This window comes from Micrasema longulum, unplaced genomic scaffold (genome assembly GCF_059751315.1).
Source record: "Micrasema longulum isolate JH-2025_06_02 unplaced genomic scaffold, ASM5975131v1 h1tg000859l, whole genome shotgun sequence".
Taxonomy (NCBI): Eukaryota; Metazoa; Arthropoda; class Insecta; order Trichoptera; family Brachycentridae; genus Micrasema; species Micrasema longulum.
The window spans coordinates 1,030,353-1,055,429 of NW_028278051.1; the positions used below are offsets into that span (position 1 = coordinate 1,030,353).

The window sequence follows — 25,077 nt, forward strand, 5'->3', positions numbered from 1 at the left end:
TCTGTGATATTTTGACTTTTGACAGATGGTTTGTGAATTTCGCGGACGGCACGTGTAACATTTAGACGTGTAATGGAATTAAAACTCAATCCAGAAGGTGTAACGTATTTCTGATTCAAAGGCTCAAAGATGTCTTTATTTAAGTATAAGCATAACTAGCACGGATGAAAGTGTTAGTCGATTAAAAACACGGGTTTGTCAATACAGAAACAATGTCTCGACACAGGAATGTGCGCTCTATGAACTATTCCGACGAGTATGATGGGTATGACGATGTTTACGGACATTCTGTTGAAGATGACAGTTCTATTTCCCCCAGCGACGCTGCCCAGTTCATGTATGACAGGGGACGCTCCCAAGCTATGTCCAGTTACTTCGAACAGCACAAGGATATCGAAGAGGAAGATGAGAATGACGACGAGGGCGCGTCCGGTCCCGGACAGAGACGAGACTCAGAGGACTTCAGGAACCTCCAGCTCAGCGAGATGGACGAGGCGAAACTAATGTCCTGCTTAGACGAAATTAGAAATGTATTAGGTGACTCAGTGCCTGAACAGACAATAATCAAAACGATATTAGCCAATGATTTCGATATTCCTAAATCCTTAGACGCTCTCTTAAACTCTGACAAAGACTCTGCTGCAAATAGTAAGAAGGTTTCGTCAAATAAATCCAAGTCGCCAGTTAGGAGTACGAGCACAAACGATAGGCCTTCACTCTTAGAAACTAAACCTAAAATACTATTGCCGGTAAAAGTGGTATCGACTGCTGTCGATTCTAAAGTTCCGAATGTAGTGAAAGGGTTCAAAGTGGAAGATGCGATTCGCTTGAGTAACTCCTGCACTCCGAGATCACAGTCGCCGGCCTCCGGAAGGGCGACGCCCTCCAAGTCTCCCGAACCTTCGCAATCCGAGGAGAGATTCACTCCTAAACCGAAAGAGAGTAAGGTGGACGCCGCAGCTCTGTATAATACGGAGCGCGGATCTGTCAAGGAACATTTGTACGTGGTGGTCGTCGGACATGTGGACGCAGGAAAGTCTACCCTGATGGGACGTGTACTTTGTGACCTGGGTGAAGTCAGCCAACGCACTCTGCACAAGTACGAGCAGGAAAGTAAAAAAATGGGGAAACAAAGCTTCATGTACGCATGGGTGCTCGATGAAACCGGCGAAGAAAGAGTTCGCGGAATCACAATGGATGTAGGCAGAGTGCAATTTTCTACTAAAACCAAACAAATTACTGTTCTCGATGCTCCCGGACACGCAGACTTCATCCCTAACATGATATCGGGAGCCGGACAAGCTGATGTAGCTCTCCTCGTAGTCGATGCCACCCGGGGAGAGTTCGAAACGGGCTTCGACCTCGGCGGACAAACTCGCGAACACGCTCTTCTAGTGCGTAGTCTCGGCATCAACCAACTAGCCGTCGCCGTAAATAAACTAGACACAACAGGCTGGTCCGAAGAACGCTTCGAAGAAATTTGCTGCAAGCTTAAAGTATTCCTCAAACAAGCTGGATTCAAAGAATGCGACGTCACCTTTGTCCCGTGCTCCGGATTGACAGGAGAAAATCTAATAAAACCACCCACTGAAAACCAGCTTTCGAAATGGTACAAAGGCCCGTGTTTAATAGATGTTATAGATAATTTCAAGTCTCCCAACCGGCCAGTTGCTAAGCCATTTAGGATGTCAGTAAATGATATCTTCAAGGGAACTGGATCCGGTTTCTGCGTTTCTGGTCGCATCGAAACAGGAATACTCAATGCGGGAGATAAAATATTAATTTGTCCCACGAAGGAAACAGCATTCGCAAAGTCCATAATGATAAACGAGATACCTAACCCTGTAGCTTTTGCTGGTGACCAGGTCAGTGTAAATATTGCAGGCGTTGATATTCAGAATATATCTGTCGGCTTTGTTCTCTGCGACCCCGTTTTTCCTGCACCTGTAACATCGAGATTTGAGGCGCGAATCGTAGTTTTCAATTTAAAGGTCCCGATTACAAAAGGCTACCCAATTTTGCTTCACCACCAGTCCCTTATTGAGTCGGCCAACATAGTAAAGCTCTCGGCCCTCATCAACAAGAGCACGGGAGAAGTGGTGAAAAAGAAGCCTCGCTGTTTGGGCAACAACTCCGTGGCCTTAGTGGAAATAGAAGTTTGCCGGCCGATCTGTATGGAGACGTATAAAGATTTTAAGGAACTCGGCAGGGTAATGTTACGCGTGGCGGGTGTGACAGTTGCAGCTGGTCTTGTGACTTCGATAATTAAGTGATATTATAAATAAATTACCATAATCTCATTACAAATTCAGACAACACCAATCTACATACAAGTCTGCACAGAAAAAAAGGCCACTAGAGTAATTACAACAAATTCTAAAATTTGACTTTCGCTAAGAATATATTTTTGCCATTAGTTAAAAAAAGTTCTTTATTATATTTTATTGCAGTATATACTTGTATTTATCGATTGGTGTTGATCCAACAGACTGCTCTTTGACAACTTTTTACATTTATTTGTGAAAGGTTTATATATGACCATGTAACAAAATTGTTGAATTTATATAAATATAATGATGTATTTATGAATTTACAATAAATTTTGCAAAAAAATTTTTTGGAAAAATCTGTTTCATTCCTATAAAAAACCCTTTCCCGCCTTGTAATATGTAAGGTATTAATTTGGTCTATAATTTATTTTTGTATTATATTGGCTAAATTGGAATAACTCTTGCTATGTTCATTTTAAACTTCACATTTCATTATTTTCCAATGGAAACGTATAATTACGGTGATATTTTTTATTTTTGTTTTCATTTCTATATAGATTTACTTTTGTACTTAATTTACTCTACGTATAAACCCCGCTCTGCCACCACTTAACTCCATTGTCTAATAGTAAGTTATTTAAAATCAAAATATTAAGAAAGCAAATATTTATTTATAAAAAATAATTATAACTGAAATTTCCTCAGAAATATCAAGTCAAATTCAACTGTGCTAAATAAGCGGCTCAAATTTTGGTAGGGCCCGCGGTGGTGCATATTTTGCTGGAAAATATGTGCATATAAAATGCCGTGTAATGCCGCAGTTGCATTCCATCAGCAACACTACCAATAGTCTTACTCCCTAGCGTCCACGAGTGGTCTCTTTGGCCCCGCGAGCCCTGGGCAATGTGGCCACTGGCATTAACATCAGTGCCATAGCAGATAAGGAGAGGATGAATGGCGAGTGTCCGGCGCCATAAAACGGGACCCCTCCAGCTAAGGGTAGGTAACCCCGACAGAAAATTCCACCGAAGAAGGCAACGGGAAACCACTTCGGTCAATAATTCCCAGGATATCACTATGAAGAGAACCAAACAATGGCCCCGAGTCCCGGGCGGTCCTTAAATGGATCAGGGGTGCGAAGAATCTCCCGGCTCGACATAGAACTGTGGAGGAGCTGTTTCGCACTGCTCAGGAAGCTTTCTACCAAGTGATCGTCAACGTTGGGGGGACCCGACAAGACACGTGAAGAAGAAATAAGCTTACTGACATAATAAATAGATGTTTATCCCCTTACTAGAGAACCGCATCTCATATTTTTACTAAATAAATCATTGCCCTTAAGAATTTTGGAAATAAAGAGATAGCAAGTTATGATTGACTTGAGCAATTCTGAAAAATGTGCCTGTAAATATTACTAATTATATAAATAAATTTTTATTGGACCTAATTACATTTTAAATAAAACTAAATATTTAAGGCATGAAATTGAGACAATATATCAGGGCTCTGATTACAATGGGACATTAGCAGAGTTATTTATATATTTTTAGTTATCTATAAAGTAAAATAGATTTTTCTGTTTGAAAATGTGTATATACTAGCATATAAATATGTTTTTTTGAAAATATGGAGTATCTCCATCATTAGTTATCTGTATTTGAGCAAGGAATTTTTTTTGAATGAATATTCTATTTTTCACAGAGAAAATTTCATTGCTACGGGAAATTGGATATAAACAATGTTTTCTTATGCGCGGTGAAAATTAAAGCATTGTACCACGAAGTTTCTTGAAAACGTATGAAAAAAAATAATTGTAATAAAATATATTTTAAAAATCACTTAACTTCCTCATTGCAATTCCATCGACTATGCACTTGTAACACGTATTTAATAAAAAATTGTGTACTCATAAATATTCTCATTTTAACTGAAATATATTTTGTACTTCTAAATAAATCATTTTCATGAAGAAGAAATCTGCAGCTAGTTAAAAAATAATAATATATTACTCGGCCCAGTTATGGATTTCTATAAAATACTTAAATTTTAGCATACAAACCTCGGAGTGGAATATTCTGAAGTTGTATTTTTCTTCGCCAGAAGGCGGGAATCGAATGTCGACTTCTTTTAGGAGGTTCAAAATGGGTATAAAAAAATCAGAACTAAATTGACATTATTTATAATATGTTATAATAAACATACAGGTCTCAAAAAAAATACATTTAATTCAGGAAAATAAATAAAATGGCTTACACATATCATCTAACTTGAATAAACAATACAATTAAAAACTTCCCATTGTGAGTTTTCTTAAAAACAAAATGATTTGTTTGAGATTATATTTTAGTAGAAAACTTCAAACACGATGCTGCAATTAAAGAGGTAAATATGTCAATTAAAATATATATGAATACCAGAAACTTAAAAGGGTGTAAGTGCCATAAATAACGAAAATGATTTTATTTAAGAAATGGATAGTATGTGCCAAGGCCAATGTCCTACAGAAGGGTATAAATGCCATTGTAGTACAAATAATATTTTATAAAAAATTCTAAAGATGGCGTTGGTTGTAAGTACCAACATCTGTTTTCCTTTAAAAGGTGTTAAGTGCCATCGCCAGTCATATGCTATTTGTATCAAAATGGTTGACAATGAACCGGTCTCTGTGAATAGTGGTGGCGTTAAAAGACGTAAAAAGGGGGAAAAAAGTGCCCAAGTGGCCCGAAAGAAGCTAAAAGATTCTGGACAAGAATATTTTACATCCAATAGAAAGTTGATTCCTGCAAAACGACCCCCAAATCAAGAGGTTTGTACATTGTTTTAAATCTTCACCGGTTGTCTCTACTAGATAAAATGTCACTCATCATGCGCTAGGGATGTGCCAACCTGTAATTTTCTGCCAACCATGACATAGTTTAAATGGAGTATTTGTATTGAATTCAATTTTTTTAATGTCCCGGTCAGAGGTATTTGGGTGAAACTTTATTTTTACTTGTTTTTAGGAGAGCAAAAAAAAGAATTTAAAAATATATTTTTTATTATAAATTCGTTTAAAGATAATTAAACCTTAATAATTATATTTTCATGGATATTTTCGTAAATATTATTATTAATGTGTAAATAACTATGTTAACGGCATATCAGAAAATAAGTTACGCCCTAATGATTGCAACCGGGAGAAATTACTATATCATTATTACACTCCACCACATTTAGTTCCTCTAGTTTAGTTTCTACTGAGTGATAGATATTGACCCTAAGTCCCTAAGATACGCCCACGGTTGCGTACCTATATTATCTATGTTGCTTTCATTCACTTCATTTTTTATTTTAGTGTATCTGCAAATGCAGCTATAACTGCAAAGAAATACCTTTCGAACAAAAGATGTCATTGTTCACGGAATTCTATGCGTTAAAAAACAATGAAAAGCAATCTTCTTTTCTGATGGGATTAATCCATTTGACAGAAATTAAAAGAAGAAGGCATGGAACCTATGAATCTCCTGCTCTAAGTAGGCGACAATGCACCGCATATTATATGCTTCCAGATGGCAAGGGAAATGTTGTCGGTGTGTGCAAAGCAACGTTCATGAACATTTTTTCCCTTTCTCCAAAAAAGATTCAAGTACTACTCGATAAAAAGAAACAAGGACATACAACCTACTTGGAATCAAGAGGAAACATCAATAAGAAAAAACGAAAATATTCAGACGAAGATGAGGATGAAATTAAACAACATGTAAATATGTTTCCCAGACTTGTAAGTCATTATGGTCGAGCGAGATCAGAGAAAGAATACTTAAGTCCAGATTTAAATATACATCGTTTGTTTAAAGCATTTAAGATATCTTTTCCGGAGTCAAAAGTCACATATAAGTTCTACTCTAAAATTTTTGGAAAGGAGTTTCCGAATTTAAAATTTGGCCAGAAACGAACTGATACATGTGCAACGTGCGACCTCTATGTTGCTAAAATAAATGCCGATCCATCTAATAAAACAATACTGAAGAATCAACTTGAATTACACCATCGAAAAGCAGAAAAAGCAACAAAACAGATGTCACTTGATATAAAAAAATCACAGATGCCGAGTAGTAATATATGCACTGCCGCCATGGACTTGCAACAAGTTTTGCTGACACCAACTTTAACTCATGGGCCCATGTACTATTCGCGACAATTATCAAATTTCAATTTGGGTGTGCATATCGAAAATACCGGTGATGGGTATATGCTTATGTGGCATGAAGCTATTACAGGAAGAGGGGGAAATGCGATAGCATCCTGCATTTACAAAATGTTTTCTAATAATTTTATAAGAAAGGAGAATCTCATCATGTGGAGTGACAATTGTAGTGGACAAAATAAAAATAAAATGATGATATTTTTATGGGCATATCTTGTGTATAAAAAAGTTTTTACATCGATAGAGCATAAATTTTTAATGAGCGGGCATTCATTCCTTAGCTGCGACAGGGACTTTGCTTTAATCGAAAAAAGGAAACGAGTAACACATTCCATTGTTCCTGCAGATCTTGTTGATATGATGAAAAATACTCGTGACAAGCAGCCTTTTAATGTTATTTCAATGACATCACATGATTTCATGGATTTTAAATTGGCTGCCGAAACATTTTTGAATACTACCACAATGCAGATATCGAAGGCTCATCGCTTGAAATTCGTAAGTGATAATCCTTTTGTTGTCAAAATGAAAGAGACCCACAACTCTATGGAGCCCTGGAAAATTGTAAGATTATTGAAGAAGAACAAAAAGTTATCGGATTTAGATAATTATTTCTTACCCATGCTGAATTGCAAGAGCAAAATAACAGAAGATAAGAAAAAAGATCTCAAAAATCTAATACCTTACTTGCACACGGAAGAACATAAACAGTTTTATAATAGAATTTTAGATATACACGATGTTGGGTGCTAAATAGTAATTATACTGAATTATAAATACCATGGGAATTTTCATCGTCGTCACATCACTATTATAGATAGATGAAACAGTGGATGTACCTATTTCTTTATTCTCACTAAGGCACTAACACCTTTATTGCTTTAGAGAGCAGGGCACTTTGGCCCTTTTAAAAGAAACTAACAACGGTACATGAGACTTTCTTTTAAATTATTTGTTTTTTTGATTTTATACTTAGTTTAATATGTCTTTTTTATATATTTTTTACTAAACTACATTAAAATATGCTCTTTTGTTGATTTGGCATAAAAATAAAATAATGTTTTCTTTGAATTATTATGTGTATTTTTAATTTCCCGTCTGCTTTCCTTTTTTGTCCATGGCACATAGAGCCTTTTAAGTTTCTGGTATTCATATATCATAAGTAGTTTATATATTTTGCTTAAATTACATTTAAATAAATACATATTATTATTTTTAATATAAGTAATGACAGTGATTGTGGAAATGCTTGGAATAATGAGACAATAAAACGAAGTAATGCTGATATACTAAGTTTTACAAAAGAAGAGTAAATTTTTTGAGCTGTGTTTTAGTTAGTCACTATGTTTCTAATACGGAAAAATATCAGATGTCATTTCAAAATTTGCAAAATGTACGAGAAGAAAACAAGCTTTTGCTTCAGCACTAACTCCGAGTAGATTCTTTTATCATCGACCTATTTTTTTATCATAAGAATCGGTACAAATGATGAAATTTATGCCTCAATACAGGCGCTTCTCGTGAAGCAGGATTTTTGTAATTATGAGTATTGAATCAATTATGTGTATGCTTTGAATTTAAATGTTTGAACAAATCGAATTGGTGATTTGTTTGTGAAACTGTTTAAAAATGTCTTTGATTTATAATTCACGTGAAACAATAAGACAACTTCTCGCATTTGTTATTCCAAGCAATTCCTTAATCAATTAGTAATACATATAAACAAATGTTGTAAATTTGACAGATTTATTAAATTTTCAATGGGAATTGTTTAGAAATAATTACGCATAAGACTAGTTTACAGTTTTTTTTTTTATACGTTTTGACTAATTTCATTATTTCCAGTATTATGAGTAGCATAATTAATAACATTTATTGCTTTTCCATGAATATTATAAATATAACTTTGTGCAACAAATCTTATCAATATTTGCAATGTTTACGCAAAAAAGAAAATATTAGTTGGGTTAGGACAAAAGCAATTATTACTAATAACATTCTAGAGCTCTCATATACAATGGCTCGAAAATATTTACTCAAATTTAGACTTATATTAAAATATGTTTCGCTAGTATTCTGAAAAAGCCCATTTAAAACAAAAGTGCTGGTTTTAAATTAGAATGTTTAAGGAGATTGTATGAAAAGGTAATGTTTCAAATTGTGCACTTAATGATTTAAAATATAATCCCATTTTGCGAACTTTTTGTAAAATAATAAGAACAGTGTTTTTCTAATGGTAAGCTTAGCACCAAAGACAAAAAACTTCAATCTACGGAATAAAAAAAATCCACAAAGATTAATTTTCCCTTTACAGATTATTATTTGAAAAACAGTATTTTACCATTTATTTGTACGCCCTTAGGCGTATACCCTAGTATTTAAAAATTATATATTGGACATTAAAAATTACTACCATTACGTCAAAATAGTAACATTACGGATAAATGTGTTTTTTCAGAATACTGATGATTGTAAGCTTATTTATATTGTATAATTACTGTACATTAATAGTTATAAGTTATCTAATAAATGCCTCCCGCACATTACTACGTAAAATATTGTGGTTGCGATGAATAATTCAACTGAAATATTCCGAAAAATAATAAATTAATAATTTTGCTTAACATAAGCCAATAGTAATCAAATTAAAGCCAATTTTTAAAAATAATTAATATTAAATTTGTTTTTTTTAATTTTGTTGGTTATTTTATTGTTCTCAACTTATTGTATTCAGTATTGTTATTGCTATAATATTGTTATAATAATATACAAATGTTTTTTTTAAGCACGCAAAAAATATTAACTATTGATTTAATTAAACTAAAAAATATAAAACAAACTGACATCTCGTAGAATGAGAACTTGATTATAATAATATAAATTTAATAATCGATACAAGATTCGCTTTGCTATAAAAAAATCAAGAATGATTCTCAATTTTTGGGTGCATGTATAAATGAGGCATTGACAGCCATAGGAGCATAAGCAATATTTGACATCAATTTAATTCGAGTGCGTAGTTAAATGTAAAATATCCTATAGTTTAAGCCACACTTACTCAAGCTCCAATATTAAAGCTGAAAACTAAAGAAACAAAAAAATCTGAATGGCTGAATTGAAGTTTCACAAAAAAATACCAGAGAAACATAACCGCCAAACTTGTATAAGTTGTCAGTTTACATAATTTATTTCCTTTTCATTGATGTTAAGAAAAAATCGTAACACTAACTGTAGTTATCGTCATTTTATATAAAAGAGCAAAATTAAAAAATGCTTGGAAACCATTTTGTCAAAAACTGTTTAAATGTCGCTCGAGTTCCTCTGGCTCTCAGTGCCTTAAATCTACATGATTATAAATTCTTCTTTTTGACCTAAAAAGTCACTTAAGCTGGTTATGTTATGTTTGTCATTCTGATGGCTCATCATTGGTCTTAAAGTTAAGTAATAATATTTTATAATAAAACAAGGTCAATAACATTACGTTATAATAATATGTACACACTTAATATTATTAACGTTTTATTGCTGCGAAAAAGACATTTGGAATTAACCGTTCAATGATTCTCAAAAACATAAAATAAGCATGTTAAATGAAGAATTTATTATGTTTTTTAAAAGACACGTGACATTGAACAATGTATGTTATGTAAGTAGACATGTTATTTTCTTACTACTTGTCATTTTGTAGGGTAATTACTTCAACAAGGTAACTTTGAAATCAGTATTTTTGAGTTACCCACTAAAAACGCATATTCGTATCTTGCTCCAAGTGGTGATATTCGTTACAATCATATTATAATGATTTGAATGCGTGTCTTTTTGTAGTATTCATGAAGGATAAAAATATATGTTTTTAATGTGTAACTCACAAATACAGATTTTTAAGTTACATAGTTGTTATAATTACCCCGTAATTTAATTAAGCAAAATATTGAAACACAGACAATTATTCAAGATGAAAGATCACAATACATAAGTACTACAAACATGCGTGTGAGAACTTAATTCATATTTGTGCATTTTTTAGACAGTTTAAAGTTTGAGAATTAAGGCAAGTGGGGTAATTGCCTTACGTGTCTTTTTAAAAACATAATTGCCTGACATCTCTTCCATATTTGTGATATCAAATTAAGATATATAATAATTTATTGCAACAGAGAGAAAAAAAAAATTGAGAAGGGAATATGGAAGTCTAGGTCTAGACCTGTCATTGGATGGTTTATGTGGCCACTTTAAATATTGTGTAACATTCACAATTCTGCCTATGTTTAAACACCCACATTTCCTCAACTCTTCTATCTGTTGACTTTTGCAAAGTAAAACAGCCGAAACCTCTATTGATGTGGGTGAGATTCATCTGTCTGAATTATTTCACCTACTAGGCAACGCCTGAAAATACTTTTTAATTTTTATACTTTCTTTTTAATCAACAATATGTATGAGTATGTCCAAATGTTTATAGAGATATTTTCGTTAATTACAAACTGAATAAAACCATAATCAATGTAATTTAATCATAAATAAGCTAAATTCTTGACCTAGAAATAAATTTTAAATACTCAATAATTTTGACAATTATTAGATTTTTTAAACAAATTAAAAATAATTCAATCACAGTTGGTTCACAAACAATCTCTACAAATCCACAAACAGTTCTGGTTTGAAAATTGGGCTCCTTAGTTCTATACAAGTAATAAAGTACTTCTAATTTCATTCTTCCTTACTCACACAAATAGCGTAATTCCATAAGTCGTAACAATAAAAAACTACATCACATTCTTTGCTCATAAAAAAGAAAAATCAAGCCATTTTGACGGGAAATAAAATTTCACTTAAAGCTTACTGAATTGAGCACCTGTTTTTTTCCTATGCAGATCCCATTTTCATTTTTCTAATAATTGCGTTTCTAAGTATGAATGTTTGAGTAGACCCAGGCAAAAAAGTAAAACGTCTATCTTATTAATTGATTAAAATATTTTACTGTGTATGTATTAATATGCCAATGATTGATGTTTTTATGTTTCTTTCTCAATAATCTCATTGGATTCAATGACGTATAATAAATAGACACATTACTCTTTAACATTTGAGATATAGGTAATATTGAATTGACCTCAAGAATTAAAAAAAAAAGGAGATAACAAATCATGAGACATGTAATCATTAATGTAAGAAAGAGTTGCACATATTTCCTCGGTTCATATTTATTTCTGTGTAACTCTACCATAGAAATGACGCTAGAAGGCAATTGTCGAAATTTTGGAAAATGTGCTTGAAAACATAATTAATTTTCTACATTCCATAAATTGGTTGTATTTATTAATGAAATGATATCATCGGTGATGCTGCAATACCGCGTAACTATCAAATGTTTTTTTTTTCTGAGCGATCCTAAAAAGCATTCTGTTAATATATTACGTACGATTTTTCATCAACCAAAAATACTACTGGAGTATCAGAAGTCTATCGTAATAGTGAAATATCACATACTACAAATACCGATAAAAATATAAGAAATGGATTTAGAATAATTAATTGTATTTCCAAAATCAATATGGATATTGTGGAGAAATGTTTTCATATGTAACTTTAAAAAAGAAATTACAAAAACTATGTCACTAGAAAAACGCGACGTCAAGATTAGCGACGATGTTTAAAAAAAATATGAACCGTCCTGACCTGACGTCCGTTCCTGAACAATGTTGAAAATAAATATGAACTGTGACGTATTAGCGGTGTGGTCAATGCAATGACCATTATTGTCGGAATTCAATATTAAAAAATATTTTTTATGCTACTAATAAGGACCGAAAAACTTTTTTTTTCATTACCCTTATTTCATAGACCCTCATTGCGTTAAAAATGTAAAAAAATAAAAAACGTGGTATTTCCCTATTCTCTAAAAACTAATAGCTCCTATAACAAATTCATTTCAGTAAAACAAAAAAATAGGTTACGCAGTACTGCAGTATCACTGATATATTATATTTTTCACAGCTTTAGTGCAATTAAAACATTTTTTGTCACACACGAAAGTATATTTTTGCGTAGCTTCATGTTTGATCATGATGAAAGTCCGTTGGAAAATGAAAGCATGGAAGGCACCTCAAATCGAAATGCTATTTTCTTTGCACTAGTAACGTGTCCATTTAATTATACGTCAGTGATTTGATTATTGTTAAGTGTTTTTTTTTCCCAATTGCTTAGCTAAGTAAAATGACAAATATTTTAACTAGGAAATCAACGTGCTGACAGTAAATCGGACATATTTATGATTCTGTTGTAATGTGGAGTGAATATTGTAATGTAAAGTTAGAATGTCACAGTCAAATTTTTCAAATCATTTTATGTAAAATATGTATTGCATTGAGGCCTACGATAGCAAAAAATTTTATTTCAATTTTCACAAAAAATCAAAAAAATTTAACTGTTTATTATTTCTACCTAAAAATTTAAGGAGAACTGCTGTACTATATTTTTTTTGTTTAAAAAAATACATATTCAGATGGTAGGAGAAATCACAAAGTATATCTTAGAGTTGAATCCTTTATCGATGTGTTTTAGCTTGGAGTTGAATCCTTTATGTAAATGTATTAGCTCCCTAAAACCATTGATATATATACTAGATGCGGCACTAAGCACCAGACTTGTGTTCCATTCAGCATAGGTTCCAGAGCTTATCTTGTATTTGGTAGAAAATAATGTTTTTCCTTGTATATGCTAAGCAAATGTGAAGTCCAAAAGGGCGCAATGTACATCTTTGAATTCAGAGTAAGCGGCATAAACAGTTAGCCCTTCTTACTCTACGACGCGTTTTTCACAGCAGTGTTGTTCAATAGTTTTTGGAATACGATTTCGAATTTGCGTTATATGAAGCGTCATCTCTATTTAATTATACCTCAGTGGCTGAAACGGGCATCTTTTCGAGCCGATATGGAAGCCCGCTATAACGTTTCATTAATTAAAAAAACATTTTAATTTTATGTACATAAATACATATTACATAACATCATAAGCAGTTTTTTATTTAAATTCCAGGCAGCCAAAAAATACAGTTAATTTTGTTCCATTTTGTTTATATTTTTAAAGTCTTGTACCCATAGAATTTTAATATGCCAGATGGGCGCGTAGAATCATGTTTGCATACATCGCACTGTGTCAAAAAGTCTGATATCCCCCCTGCGCTCATGTATTTAGTAGCCGCGCAATGTTGTCAGACAGCGAACAATATATTATCATAACACAAAAATATAAGATAATTTTGTATAATGTTATGTTTTGTTTTACCACAAAAAATATTTTACTTACTGGAATATAAAAAAAAAACAGGTATTTTTACTGGGCAAATGTAAAAAAATCATTAAATAATCATTTGGTAATTAAGTGTATTAATACCGTTTAATGTTATACTGAGGTTTATTAATAGAAAGATGGGTCAAAAATTCGACTACCCTGGCAATACCAACAAAATATCCACCATGTTTTATTTAACTATCTGACAAATGGTAAAATAATCAAATTCTTAAATAATGTTATTTGCGAATTCGCTGCTTACACATGAAATGTGATCCCACCCTATTTCCTTTTAATCCCAGCAGTATTTTGACACTTACAAACGACACAACAGGGCATAATTGAAATTAAATTGGCATACTAAGCGACATCTACAGAGTAACTAATGGCCGAAATGTAAAACTACTAATTTACGAGTAGTTTAGTATTCAGTTTGATGCGTAAACGCGGTTTCTGGACTATTATAATTCTATGCTTGTACCATTCAGCACCAGAGATGTACCATAAAGATGCAAAGTCATCCGATATTTTGGTGATTTGGTTGGTTAATAATAAATTAAATAATCCGACGAATAATTACATCAAATTGCTTAATAAAATTGATAATTCGAAATAATTATTTAAGTTAATTACTTACACATAACTGGTATCAATTCTCAAAAAATGAATTCCTTTATATTTAGAATAATGTTGACTAATCATAAGTTAGTTAATATTGATATTTATGTTTATGCAGAAAATCCCAATCTTGCCAAAGGGTATATTTTACATTATATTAAATGAAAATGCTAAATTAGTTTACACTATAACAGTAAAATGAAGATCATTTTTATGGCAAGTGTAATTTAAAATACACAAAAATATTTTATCTATACATTATGTGGAAAGAATAATAAGGTAAAAATAAGTATTGTCTATGCCATTGAATCAGAGAGAAAATATTTGACAAAGGAAAAATTATAAGCTCGACAGTTTTTTAAATTATTGAATAATCTGGCAATTTAAATTGTAATTTTGAAAGAATTAATAAATTAATCTGATAAATTTCATTATAAGCTTTGAAATAAAACAAAATCAATATTTATTAATATTCATAGCATAAGTTAGCTTAATATCACTATATTATATAACTCTTTAACCAGAGTGCCTATAATCATGTTTAACAATACATTAAATTAATAATATCTGCTGTTTCAAAAATACTTTTAAATGTACAAGCAACAAGGACAATTATTTTGTTATTTGTATAAACTATACAAAACAAAGGTGGCCATTTTATGACCGTGTACGCGTATAACAAACATATATTCACTCATCATTTTTTTATTTGTATTGTCGTAAAGTGAAATATGTATTGTCATAGACATAATATTGCTCGGTATAACATACATAGATAGAATAATCAAAATACATTTTACAATTTGTAAACAATTACTTATGGAATCAATTAATTATTTAGCTTGTCAAACAATTAGCACACTTTCCAACATGGCTGCCACTGACCTATAATAGACAAATTATTTGCTTAAAAGCCACATCTCATGTTTAGCAAATAGGTATTGCATTGCCCTCAACAAGATAGCAAATATACATAGGTAGTTTCTCTAAGGAATAAAAAATATGATGACCGCTTAACGGAGCTTGTTTTGAGTACTGGAAAAGTGAAGGCAGCTTGGTGACTTAATTAAAACGTTCAAAATCTAAATAGAGCGATGTAATGTAGCAACGTAAAAATGAATGTTCAGTGTGAATAATAACCGCCATCTCAGAGGACGTTCATTAAAATTAAACACTATCTCCTTCAAATCCAATTTCAGAAAGAACTTTCCGACAAACCGAGTTGTGAAGCAATGGAATAGCTTTCCCGGGAAAGTGATTGACGCACGCTCGGTTAGGTTCACTGTTAACGACTGTAATTGCATTGGGTGTATACCTGTTTTTTCAGGGTGTTTGTTAACAAACGTTTTTGCAACGGCTGTGTTCACCCGTTTTTTGCATTGGACCGTTGTCCATTGGACAGTTTTGCATAGGCTAGTATGAACGAACAGATCATCAACAAGGACTCTCGTTTCTTAACAATGACCCTGAAAAACCAGGTATTTATTTACCCGTTGCAAAAACGGTCATAAATAACAGGTCATACATAATGTGTTCAAAAACCGCCTGGACGAACACATAAATTTATAAAGTTTTTTCTATTTACTTTCTACATTTAAAACACTGTTCATTAGATGTACACGCATCAGTTTAATAACTGCTAGTGTATATAATATTAATAAATCATAATACGTTTGGTAATTTTTTTTTGAGGAATATACATATTTCTGTGTCGTTGCCATAGCTATGACACAGGCCGCCTGTGTTACTAATTTTTATGATTGTAAAAAATGTATTTCATTATTTAATTAAAACCATATAATTTTTCAATTCTTCATGTAATTAAGTACTTTCTCATCTGATATTTTCCTGTGTAGCGTCACGTCTGATCAGTCATGTTCGTCGTTTTGTCGGAAAATTTCATTAGGGAATGTCAACAAGGATGGAAATTACCCATGAATTGAAATGCCAGTGGCTTATAATGTGTCTATTTAATTACACGTCATCGATGGCTGCCATGTGTTATTATAATTTTAGTCCATTACACTTAAATTTTTACAATTCATGCGCTTGTCATAAATACATAGCATGCGAAAATATGCATAGAAATATATTTACAATATAAATGGCAGAGCGTTGGTTAACATTTTAAAACTACTTGTGTTTCACACATCCAAAAAGCGATTTGCCAATTTTCTAAACACTCATAAATACAATCTCACTTGTTAATCTTGATAATATAATAACAATGAACTTATACCAACTAGTCTATTGCGTAGTTGATATACAGTGATATATTTTTTTATTTCAATATACATTTTAACACTCCCGAAGATTTCTAGTTCTTTGCGACATTTATAATGTTCAGTGCGAAGTGACACCTCTTTAGGCACAGAATCGGAGAATAAATATCGAAGTAACAAACATTATTGTTGATGAAATAGATTGAGAAGACGCAGCTCCAACTGCGTTCTCTCCAAGAGTTCTATTATTAACAATTTGGACGGTGTTTAGATCATTGTTGTCAGCTGAAATAAATGAAAAACATTTATATTAAAAAAAGTCAGTTAATAAAAAATGTTTTAATACTATATCAATAGCATCTCTTGCCATGGAACTATTAGTAACAATTTACATAGATTAGGTGCACTGCCCTTCTAAGCCTAGAAGTAGTATAAATTCTGTTTTTGTTTGGCAGAAATTGCAAATTGTCAAATATTTATGTGCAATGTTACAGATACAACATTATAATAAATACTTTTTCATTAAATCCAACAAGATTTTACTTTTATATTTTAGTGTTTTTTTTATTTTAAAATAGATATATTTTGCGATTTATATGAGAAAATGTTCCGCATGTATGCCTGCATAAATGGTATTGACAGTACACTCAAAACATAAATAAACAGCTTTGTGTCTATTAAACTTTGGGTTAAAATAAGTATTCGCATTTGTGTCATATTTTCAGTGGCATTATTTATGCCACTGTTTGTACAAGAAGGTCTCAGTAATATAAGTAGACTCAATTCTATCATTCATTGGGTGGTACAAATAAAATAATAGTGTAAGTTAGTTCTAGGTTCTAGTAGAATAAGTAGACTAATTTCTGTCCCATATTTAATGGTTCAAGTAGTATAACTGGAATATTTATTATTTGTACACATTATTTGAATATGGTAGCACAAATAAAATAATCTGTAAATAATAACCCATGTCGCAAAATATGAGTTCTGTAGCTAAATAATTGGGTTCATAATAACATTTTTTTCTCTCTCAGTTATACTTTTATGTCCGCCCATCAATGATTTAAAATGCAGATACAGCTTTTTGGCTTAGAAGTAAGTGGAGATGTCTCGTATCTTTATCAACAGTTTTAAAAAAGCAAAATGAATCAAATCTGGAACCCCCGAGCATGAGACAAGGGTTAAATTGCATAATTTTATTCATTTCTCACAATTTTGACCTTAGATAATAATTACTATATTTGAAATATAAATTACTTAGGAGTTGCTCCATTTGACTGCAAATAAAATGCATAACTTACTTATGTCTCCGTTCCCGGAGCCTGATCCCTCGTTCCATTGTGAACCATCATAATCCACCTCATCATCGGTGAAGCTGTCATCGGGTCTTCCAGATCCTGAACCGTCAACAGATCCGGCTTCATCTCCCTGCATGTATTTCTCTGACATTGGATAGGCGATGCTTAGTTGAGAAAGAACCATCTAGAAAACAATATTTTATATGAATAAACATGTATACTTACACATTATTCTGTGGGCAATTTGCAACATTTTGGAATGGGAGTTGTTTTTCTTTCATTGTCTAAGTGTGTGAATCTTTCCCAGATCTGTCCTTTTGTTTGTATTACTACGTTCTACTTCCTTTTGAAGCTGGAGCCGCATTCCTAATTTGGAAATAACACTGTATTCCTTCACTGTCATACAGGGAAATTAGAACAAGGTGAATGTACTAACCATGTGTATTTGATTAATCACAAATTGACAATACTGCAGTGAAAGCTTTCAAGTTTCTATGTTTTGTTATTTTTACAGTTTGATTGTAAAGAAATATTACATTTTCGCTAAATTAGTTTTAAAAAGAATTGATAATAAATATGTGAAAATTAAGAAAGACACTAGTCTTTATGAACAGTTTCACGAAAGAGGCAGGCTCTTTCATCGTAACAGTTAATTTATTTGGTGCAATTTATTTGGTGCAAGAAACATTTTTTTGTACCAATTTTAGGCGTTGGAAACAGATTTCATAAAGGTGCAAAGGTTTTCACGGTCACTATTATCTAGATGTTTCTTTTTGGGGTGATACCGTGTGTATTGGATTTGTTCCGACGTTTTGGCTGCCATTGCAGGAGCCATCTTCACACAGTTTACCCTGAAGATGGCTCCTGCAATGGTAGCCGAAACATTGGAACAAATCCAACACACACAGTATCAAGTATCACCCAAAAAGAAACATAGATTTTAGAAAGATTCAGAAAAAAATATTTCTAAATTCGTCATATTATTTATTCGTTAGACAGACCCCCAGCGGTGCTATTCTGAACCGCTCTCGCGGTCGTAGAAAACACTTTTATCTTGCATATTTTGTATGTAAATATGCGAGATAAAAGCTTTTTTTACAGCCGCGAAAGCGCTTGGAATATCTCCCTAGGATTCAGGAACTATGAATAACGAACACAGAGGTGCCACTGTGTAACATATTACTGTTGAGGGTGAGGCAAATTTGCCCATTTTTCTTCAACACTAATTCATACTAGTAGATAGACAAACATGTAAATTTTAAATACCTCTGTCATGTGCCCGAGCTGGTCAGAGAGTTTGGCCACCCTTGAGTCCGCTATCTGAGAAACTTGGCTGGCAGTAACAGCTGGGATCTCCACCTCTGGATTGTACTTCTGGAAGCTGGCGCTGGATCCCACCACTGTTTTAGTATATCTGAAATCATATCAAGAACATCATCAATTTACACAAATCAAAACAAAACAGTCCAAGAAAAAGGATTCTATCAGAATATAATATTATAATGATTCTGTAGATTCATAGTCTATTATCATGTCCTTGTACATTCTTCTTTTTCTTATTGAATAATTGAATGGGGAGGAGCCCATAAAAATCATATTAAGCCTTTAGGAACCATACAAAAACTAATTATTAAAATTATACTTCATAAAAATTTAATTTTTCCCTCCAACCAATTTTTTCAGGAAGCTGAACTTTTAGAACTATGAGAAATCTATTGCTAGCAGTGACTAAAATATGTTTATATGCGCCAACATGTATTTCTTAAAAAATATTATAGACCTAGCCAACGATTTAAAATAGGTTAGGCATCGTAGACATAATGGCAAAATTAAGAATTGACAATAAATAAATTTTATGAAAGGTGTACCGATTAAATGCCAGACATATTCAACATAGTTTGAAATGCTTTTGGGAAAGAAAGGTTCTGTCAATAGTAAGATGTGTTGTAAAAAATGGAATGGTCAGTGTGTTAATGAATCAGGTTGTGGTCCCGTGACTAGTGTCTAGGACTCACGGCTTAAAGGTCCGTGGTTCGAATCTCAGTCTACCCCAACTTGATTCTCATTTTCTAATAGTGAGTTATTTACAACTTGTTGAAAATAGTCCTCAAAATGAAATATTTGTGCAAATCATAACACAAATATTTCTTTAAAAAAAAATTGCCGGTAAAACATATTATAGATATTTACATGGAAATGTTCACGTTACACTGTACCATGCTCAAGATATTTCGCTTGTGCCACCTGAAGGGCTACAGTTTAAAACTTGAATTCAAAATCTGTTAAAGGGTTCAGACAAAATGTGTTGCTTTTTACAAGCAACCCATTTTTAAAAATTTTAACAAAAGATTTAACTGTAATATCTTTGACTAAACATTTTTTGTACTGTCCTTAAATTAAAAAAAAAAACGGCCTTTTAAATAAGATAAATAAAATTCTTATTCTTAGAGGTGGAGGTCAGTGCTATTCAAGCTCCTGACGTCACTGCGACCTGTAAAGATCTATTGTGACGGGTTCCCGTGAATAGTTCTCGCTCTCCAAGCCCAGGTCTATAAAGAGCATGTCTGCTGTGTGGAAGGCGAGAGTTTTTATTTTGCTAAATCTCCCCCTCCAAGCCCAGATCCGTAAAGTATCGGGCTATTAGGTAAGGCGTGACCTCTTTAACATCCTCAGGTTTAACCATTGGTCCCCTGAGGAAGAGGGTCCTTTTATGATGTAAAGCATCACATTCACATAAAATGTGTATAGGTGTTTTCTCGTCTGCACTGCAGAACCTATATCTAGAAGTTTCGGAAAGGTTCATTCTAGCAAGGTGTTTGTTCAATCTGCAGTGTCCTGTAAGGGCTCTAGTGATAACCCTCACTTGATTTCAGCAAATAAATAAATATAATGGTATTTTGACATAATTTCCTATTGATGGTTGAGGTAGTCTTCTTCTTCAGGTTTTTATACGTGCATTGTGGTTCTGAGCGCTCTCTCATAGGTAGATAAAAGTGTTGCAAGCACATAATTAGTGCAACTAGCAAAGCTTGTAAAAATGCAAACAGTCAGAATGCCAGCCCTGAGATTAGTTTGCAGCAAACACTTGCATCTCCTTTCCCATTGATTACGGTCCAAAGCGGCTGTAAAAACTCTTTTATGGGGTTCATATCAAACTGGGCGTATAATTGTTAAGTACAAGAAAAAAAAACAAAAACTCACTCTCCGACGCGTTCTCCATTCCAACACTCCGCTCCATCTAACTGCTCCGCGAAGCTGTCATCTCTGCAGAGAGTGTCTGCGAGGTTCTGGAAGAATCCCATGGACCTGGCCATCGCTGTCCTGAAGTGCGAGAGACTGCTGTCAGTGGGGGACGCTGGCAGGGCGGGCCCCCTGGCAGGGCGAGGCCTCTGCTGGCGGCTCGAGCCCCCCGCCTCTCCAGCTACTATCGGGGGCTCGGATTGAGACATTTTGGCGTGCCCACAAGAGCGTTTCACCTAGAAAGACAATAAATAAATTGCTTAATAATTATAATTAATTAAAAATAAATTTTAAAAGAAAAATTATTGTACACATTAAAAGTGTAGAAAGACATTTTTACGATATATATATGTCAGTAATTATGAATGCACTACTATCCGAGAATTTACCTTTATTTTTGTTATTAGTTTTTTTAAATATATATTATGTTTATGGCGGCCTCTACAGTGTTGTAGTTAAGACGCTAGGCTCACCCACGGAAGGTTCCAGGTTCGATTCCCCATGAGAATACAAAAATCAAATGTGTTTTTTCTCAAACCTGGGCGTTTTGAGTTGTAATTCACCACAGTTATTGGGCCTTCTGGTCTGTTGTGATGCGAAAAAAAAAGTTCATTTATTTATATTTTTGTTATATTTATTACTATACACGGTTTCTCGGGACCATATTGCAAAACTTCAGAGGAACATTATTAATGATGTACTTTTAAAAATATTTAGAAAATCGCATTTTATTTAATTTTAATTATTTTTTTAAATTGATATTAAAAACGTATTTGACCAACGACCAACAAAGCGATACGCACCAGGGAAAGCGGAATAGGGAAGCGGCTGGGTAGGGGTTTGTAGAAGCGATGCTAGTTCGAGACATTAAGGATTGACTCCATTTTCATATAATATCAATAGTTTTTTTCATTATGAAAAACGAGTTTTTGAAAAAAAAAAATGGGATATTTAAAAAAGTTTACCATTAGAATATTTTTCTGAAGTTTCACGGTTCGGCCTTGAAACACCGTGTATAATTTATGTTCAAACGACATTTTGTGGCGATGTTACACAGTGTGTAAAGTGGCCACTTAAACGTACAGGTAAGATAATAAATATCGATTTTAAAAACTTATCGATTATTTGATTATTTTCATTGATCAGTTATTTTTATTTTTGACGATAATTATTTTGGATATAATCGATTACCAGAAGACCACTAAATTATAATATTATTGATTATCTGCAATCGCTAGTTTTCAACTTTATTTGAGTACTTCCGTAAACATTAATATTTTTAAAAATACAGTTTTGAACTAATTGGATAATAAGTTTAAAATGGTATTTTTGAAAAAATTACATAATTAATGGACATCATTGCCGTTATATATATTTTTTAAAACATAGACTAATTGGAAAAAATCTGTAGACATTGATCAAATGGCAATCGATTATTATTGATTATTGTTGTTGGTTCTTAAAATTAATCATTTGATTGAAGACATAGCAGTGTTTTAACGAACACGACATATTTGATAAATGTTTCTACGATAATTCAACGATAATTTTTAGCGATGTTGATTTCTGATTTTTAATTATTATTATTACTAGCCTGTCATCAAGACATTAGCAGTGAAAATTAATTTGAATACGATACACACATAAAATGATAAAATTTATGTAGTCAAATTAATTAGGTACCCCAACAACATTAAACGTACGAGTGTTGCTATCGTAAAAAAATAATGGCAATAATGCCAGTAATTTGTACCGTGTCGCAGTCGGCAGTAGGCACCCGTGTTTTTTTTATTTTTATTATTTTATTTTATTCAGAAAACATATAGTCATACATAAAAAGTATTAAAAACAACAATTTTCTAACATAAAAAGACCAATTAAGTTTTCGTAAATTATGCAAAAGATTTAAACACTAAATATGACAAAAAAATTAATAAATAAGAAACTCAAGTGAGAAAATAATAATTGATAACATTTGCGTTTTCCATGGAGGTTATCATTGGTAATAAATAAAAATACCGAATGCACACCCCGAGCCATCACACACGAAAAATCTTTCGTATCTGGCATGTTAATTAATTTTTTTAATACAATGCTTGACATATAAATCAACATAAATGCATAAAATCAGCTGTAAAACTAAAATGAACCTAATTATTAACGACGTTCTTACAAGGTTACATCATTTTGCAAAAATTTTAGAGAAGAGACAATGTAAATTGATCGAATAAAAAATAATTAATGATATTTTGTTCTTGCAAAAAAGTATAAATGTCTTATTTTTTTATGAACAATTGTCTTAAACACACTATAATAGGCCACTCATTATTTGAAAATTTGTAGTTAGCAACTTGTGCCAGACATACGACGATATCATGTTTTTAAATGTAAATATAATATATCTCCATACCATTACATCTAAATAGCGACATTGAGTGTAGATCGATGACATTTTAAATATCACCAAATACACACACTTGTCAATCTCAAGTCTAAAGAATACTTGAAATCTGATCTTCCATATTATGTGTCAGAGAATGTTTACGAAATTATTTGCCGTTATTTGACTCTGTTGGTTTTTAAATAGATGTTCTATCAAATTTAATAATAAATAAAATAGTTTTAAATTACAATTTCAAAGTTTCGTATTTTTCTGTTATTATTTGATTTCTGAGTTGTCTAATTTCAATGTTTTATTTCCAATTTGTATTCTACTTGCATCGGCCTTCGAGCCAGACAATGTCAAAAATCAAAGAATCCCAATCTACCATAGCGCGGCGCGGTCCATTTACCCAGTCACTCTTATTCCTAATTTGTAAACTTAAGTATCACTAATCTTTTATTTCTATAATAAATTACAATGAACTTCCAACAAGAATTTTCACTGACAAACTTTAATTTTTTAAATTATTATTTTTAAAAACCCGATACGGTCTAGATATGTTATGTCTCGTCTAGTTACTGCAGTCATCATGCGCTTTTTCAGGTTGTAAGTATTATTCATGCCATTTGTCCCTTTTCAAAATAGAATAGAATTTTCTTTTATTTTCTTACTCATCTCATTTTTCTTTGCTAGATATGTGTCTAAAGAACCACTCTGCATACTTACCCCAAAAATCGTTTTTTTTACTCATTCCTTTCGCCCACAGATTTTATGTCAAACTGGTTAGTTTTTTCGTACAATTCAGTCGTAGGGGTCAGGTAGAGCAAGCTGTATGTTATTTTTATTTTTTATTTTTATTTATTAAGGAAAAACAACAGTAGTTATATAATAATACAAAATATAAAAAAATAGTACATACATCCAGTTAAAGTTTTTCACAAATATTATGAGAAAACATGTTACACAGTAAAGAGAAAAATAAAATATTATATAAGACATGAGAAAAAAAAGGGCTCTTAAGAAGGTTAAGGGATGAGGAAATAGAGTGGAGGAGTGGAGGAGAGGGATTTTCATAAGTTGACCAATTCAAAATGTTGATATTAAAATAAAATAAACATAATTAAAGGAACATAAACTTTTTACACACTGACAAATGTTTTATTTTACAGTGTTTCAAAAAGTTATTTTTTGAAGTCACAAAATTTTGTATTAAAAATATCTAAATGGGGACAAAGTAAATTAAATTTGGAGCAGCTACGATAAATAAACGAGTTTTTAACATATTTTTTTTTCGGCAATGAATTATAAAAAAATGAACTTGTCGTGTTGACTTTACGGGACAATTGATTGAAATTATTTTATTTTGTTGTCTTTGTATCCTTGTTACGTCTGTCTTGTAACCGGTTCGAAGGCGATCATGTAGCTCATTTTGCTTTAATCATAAGCTTCGTACATTATAATTTTGTTCCTTTTTTTGGTATGAGGTCTTTAATTATGTAGAAGAGGCTATGTAATGATGCCATTACTTTGGTGAGTCCGTCTATGTGTTTCGTCCATTATTATTTTC

General features: G+C 32.3%; 2 protein-coding genes and 1 long non-coding RNA gene across 3 annotated transcripts in view; 2 read left to right on the forward strand and 1 right to left on the reverse strand.

The window, feature by feature from the left end:
• Positions 1-20: 20 nt before the first annotated feature.
• HBS1 (translation elongation factor EF-1alpha (GTPase) HBS1) lies at positions 21-2,626 on the forward strand. Its single transcript, XM_088231190.1, has one exon. The coding sequence runs from the start codon at positions 213-215 to the stop codon at positions 2,271-2,273; it is 2,061 nt and encodes a 686-aa protein (XP_088087316.1). The 5' UTR covers positions 21-212; the 3' UTR covers positions 2,274-2,626.
• A 2,277-nt stretch (positions 2,627-4,903) lies between these two features.
• On the forward strand, positions 4,904-6,646 carry LOC148278589 (uncharacterized). Its single transcript, XR_015823154.1, has 2 exons — positions 4,904-5,076; positions 5,605-6,646. It is a non-coding gene; the product is annotated as an uncharacterized LOC148278589 (long non-coding RNA).
• A 9,314-nt stretch (positions 6,647-15,960) lies between these two features.
• The window catches only part of dally (division abnormally delayed protein), a 152,120-nt gene continuing 143,003 nt past the window's right edge, over positions 15,961-25,077 (reverse strand). The window contains exons 4-7 of the mRNA XM_088231193.1: positions 21,089-21,363; positions 19,154-19,301; positions 17,891-18,071; positions 15,961-16,874 (exon numbers count right to left, since the gene is read on the reverse strand). Coding sequence (XP_088087319.1) covers positions 16,732-16,874; positions 17,891-18,071; positions 19,154-19,301; positions 21,089-21,363 — 747 coding nt within the window. The 3' untranslated portion in view covers positions 15,961-16,731. The remainder of the gene's footprint in view (positions 16,875-17,890; positions 18,072-19,153; positions 19,302-21,088; positions 21,364-25,077) is intronic.

Excerpts from the sequence above, each read along its gene's own strand:
- HBS1 (XM_088231190.1), top strand. The coding sequence starts at position 213 with ATGTCTCGACACAGGAATGTGCGCTCTATGAACTATTCCGACGAGTAT.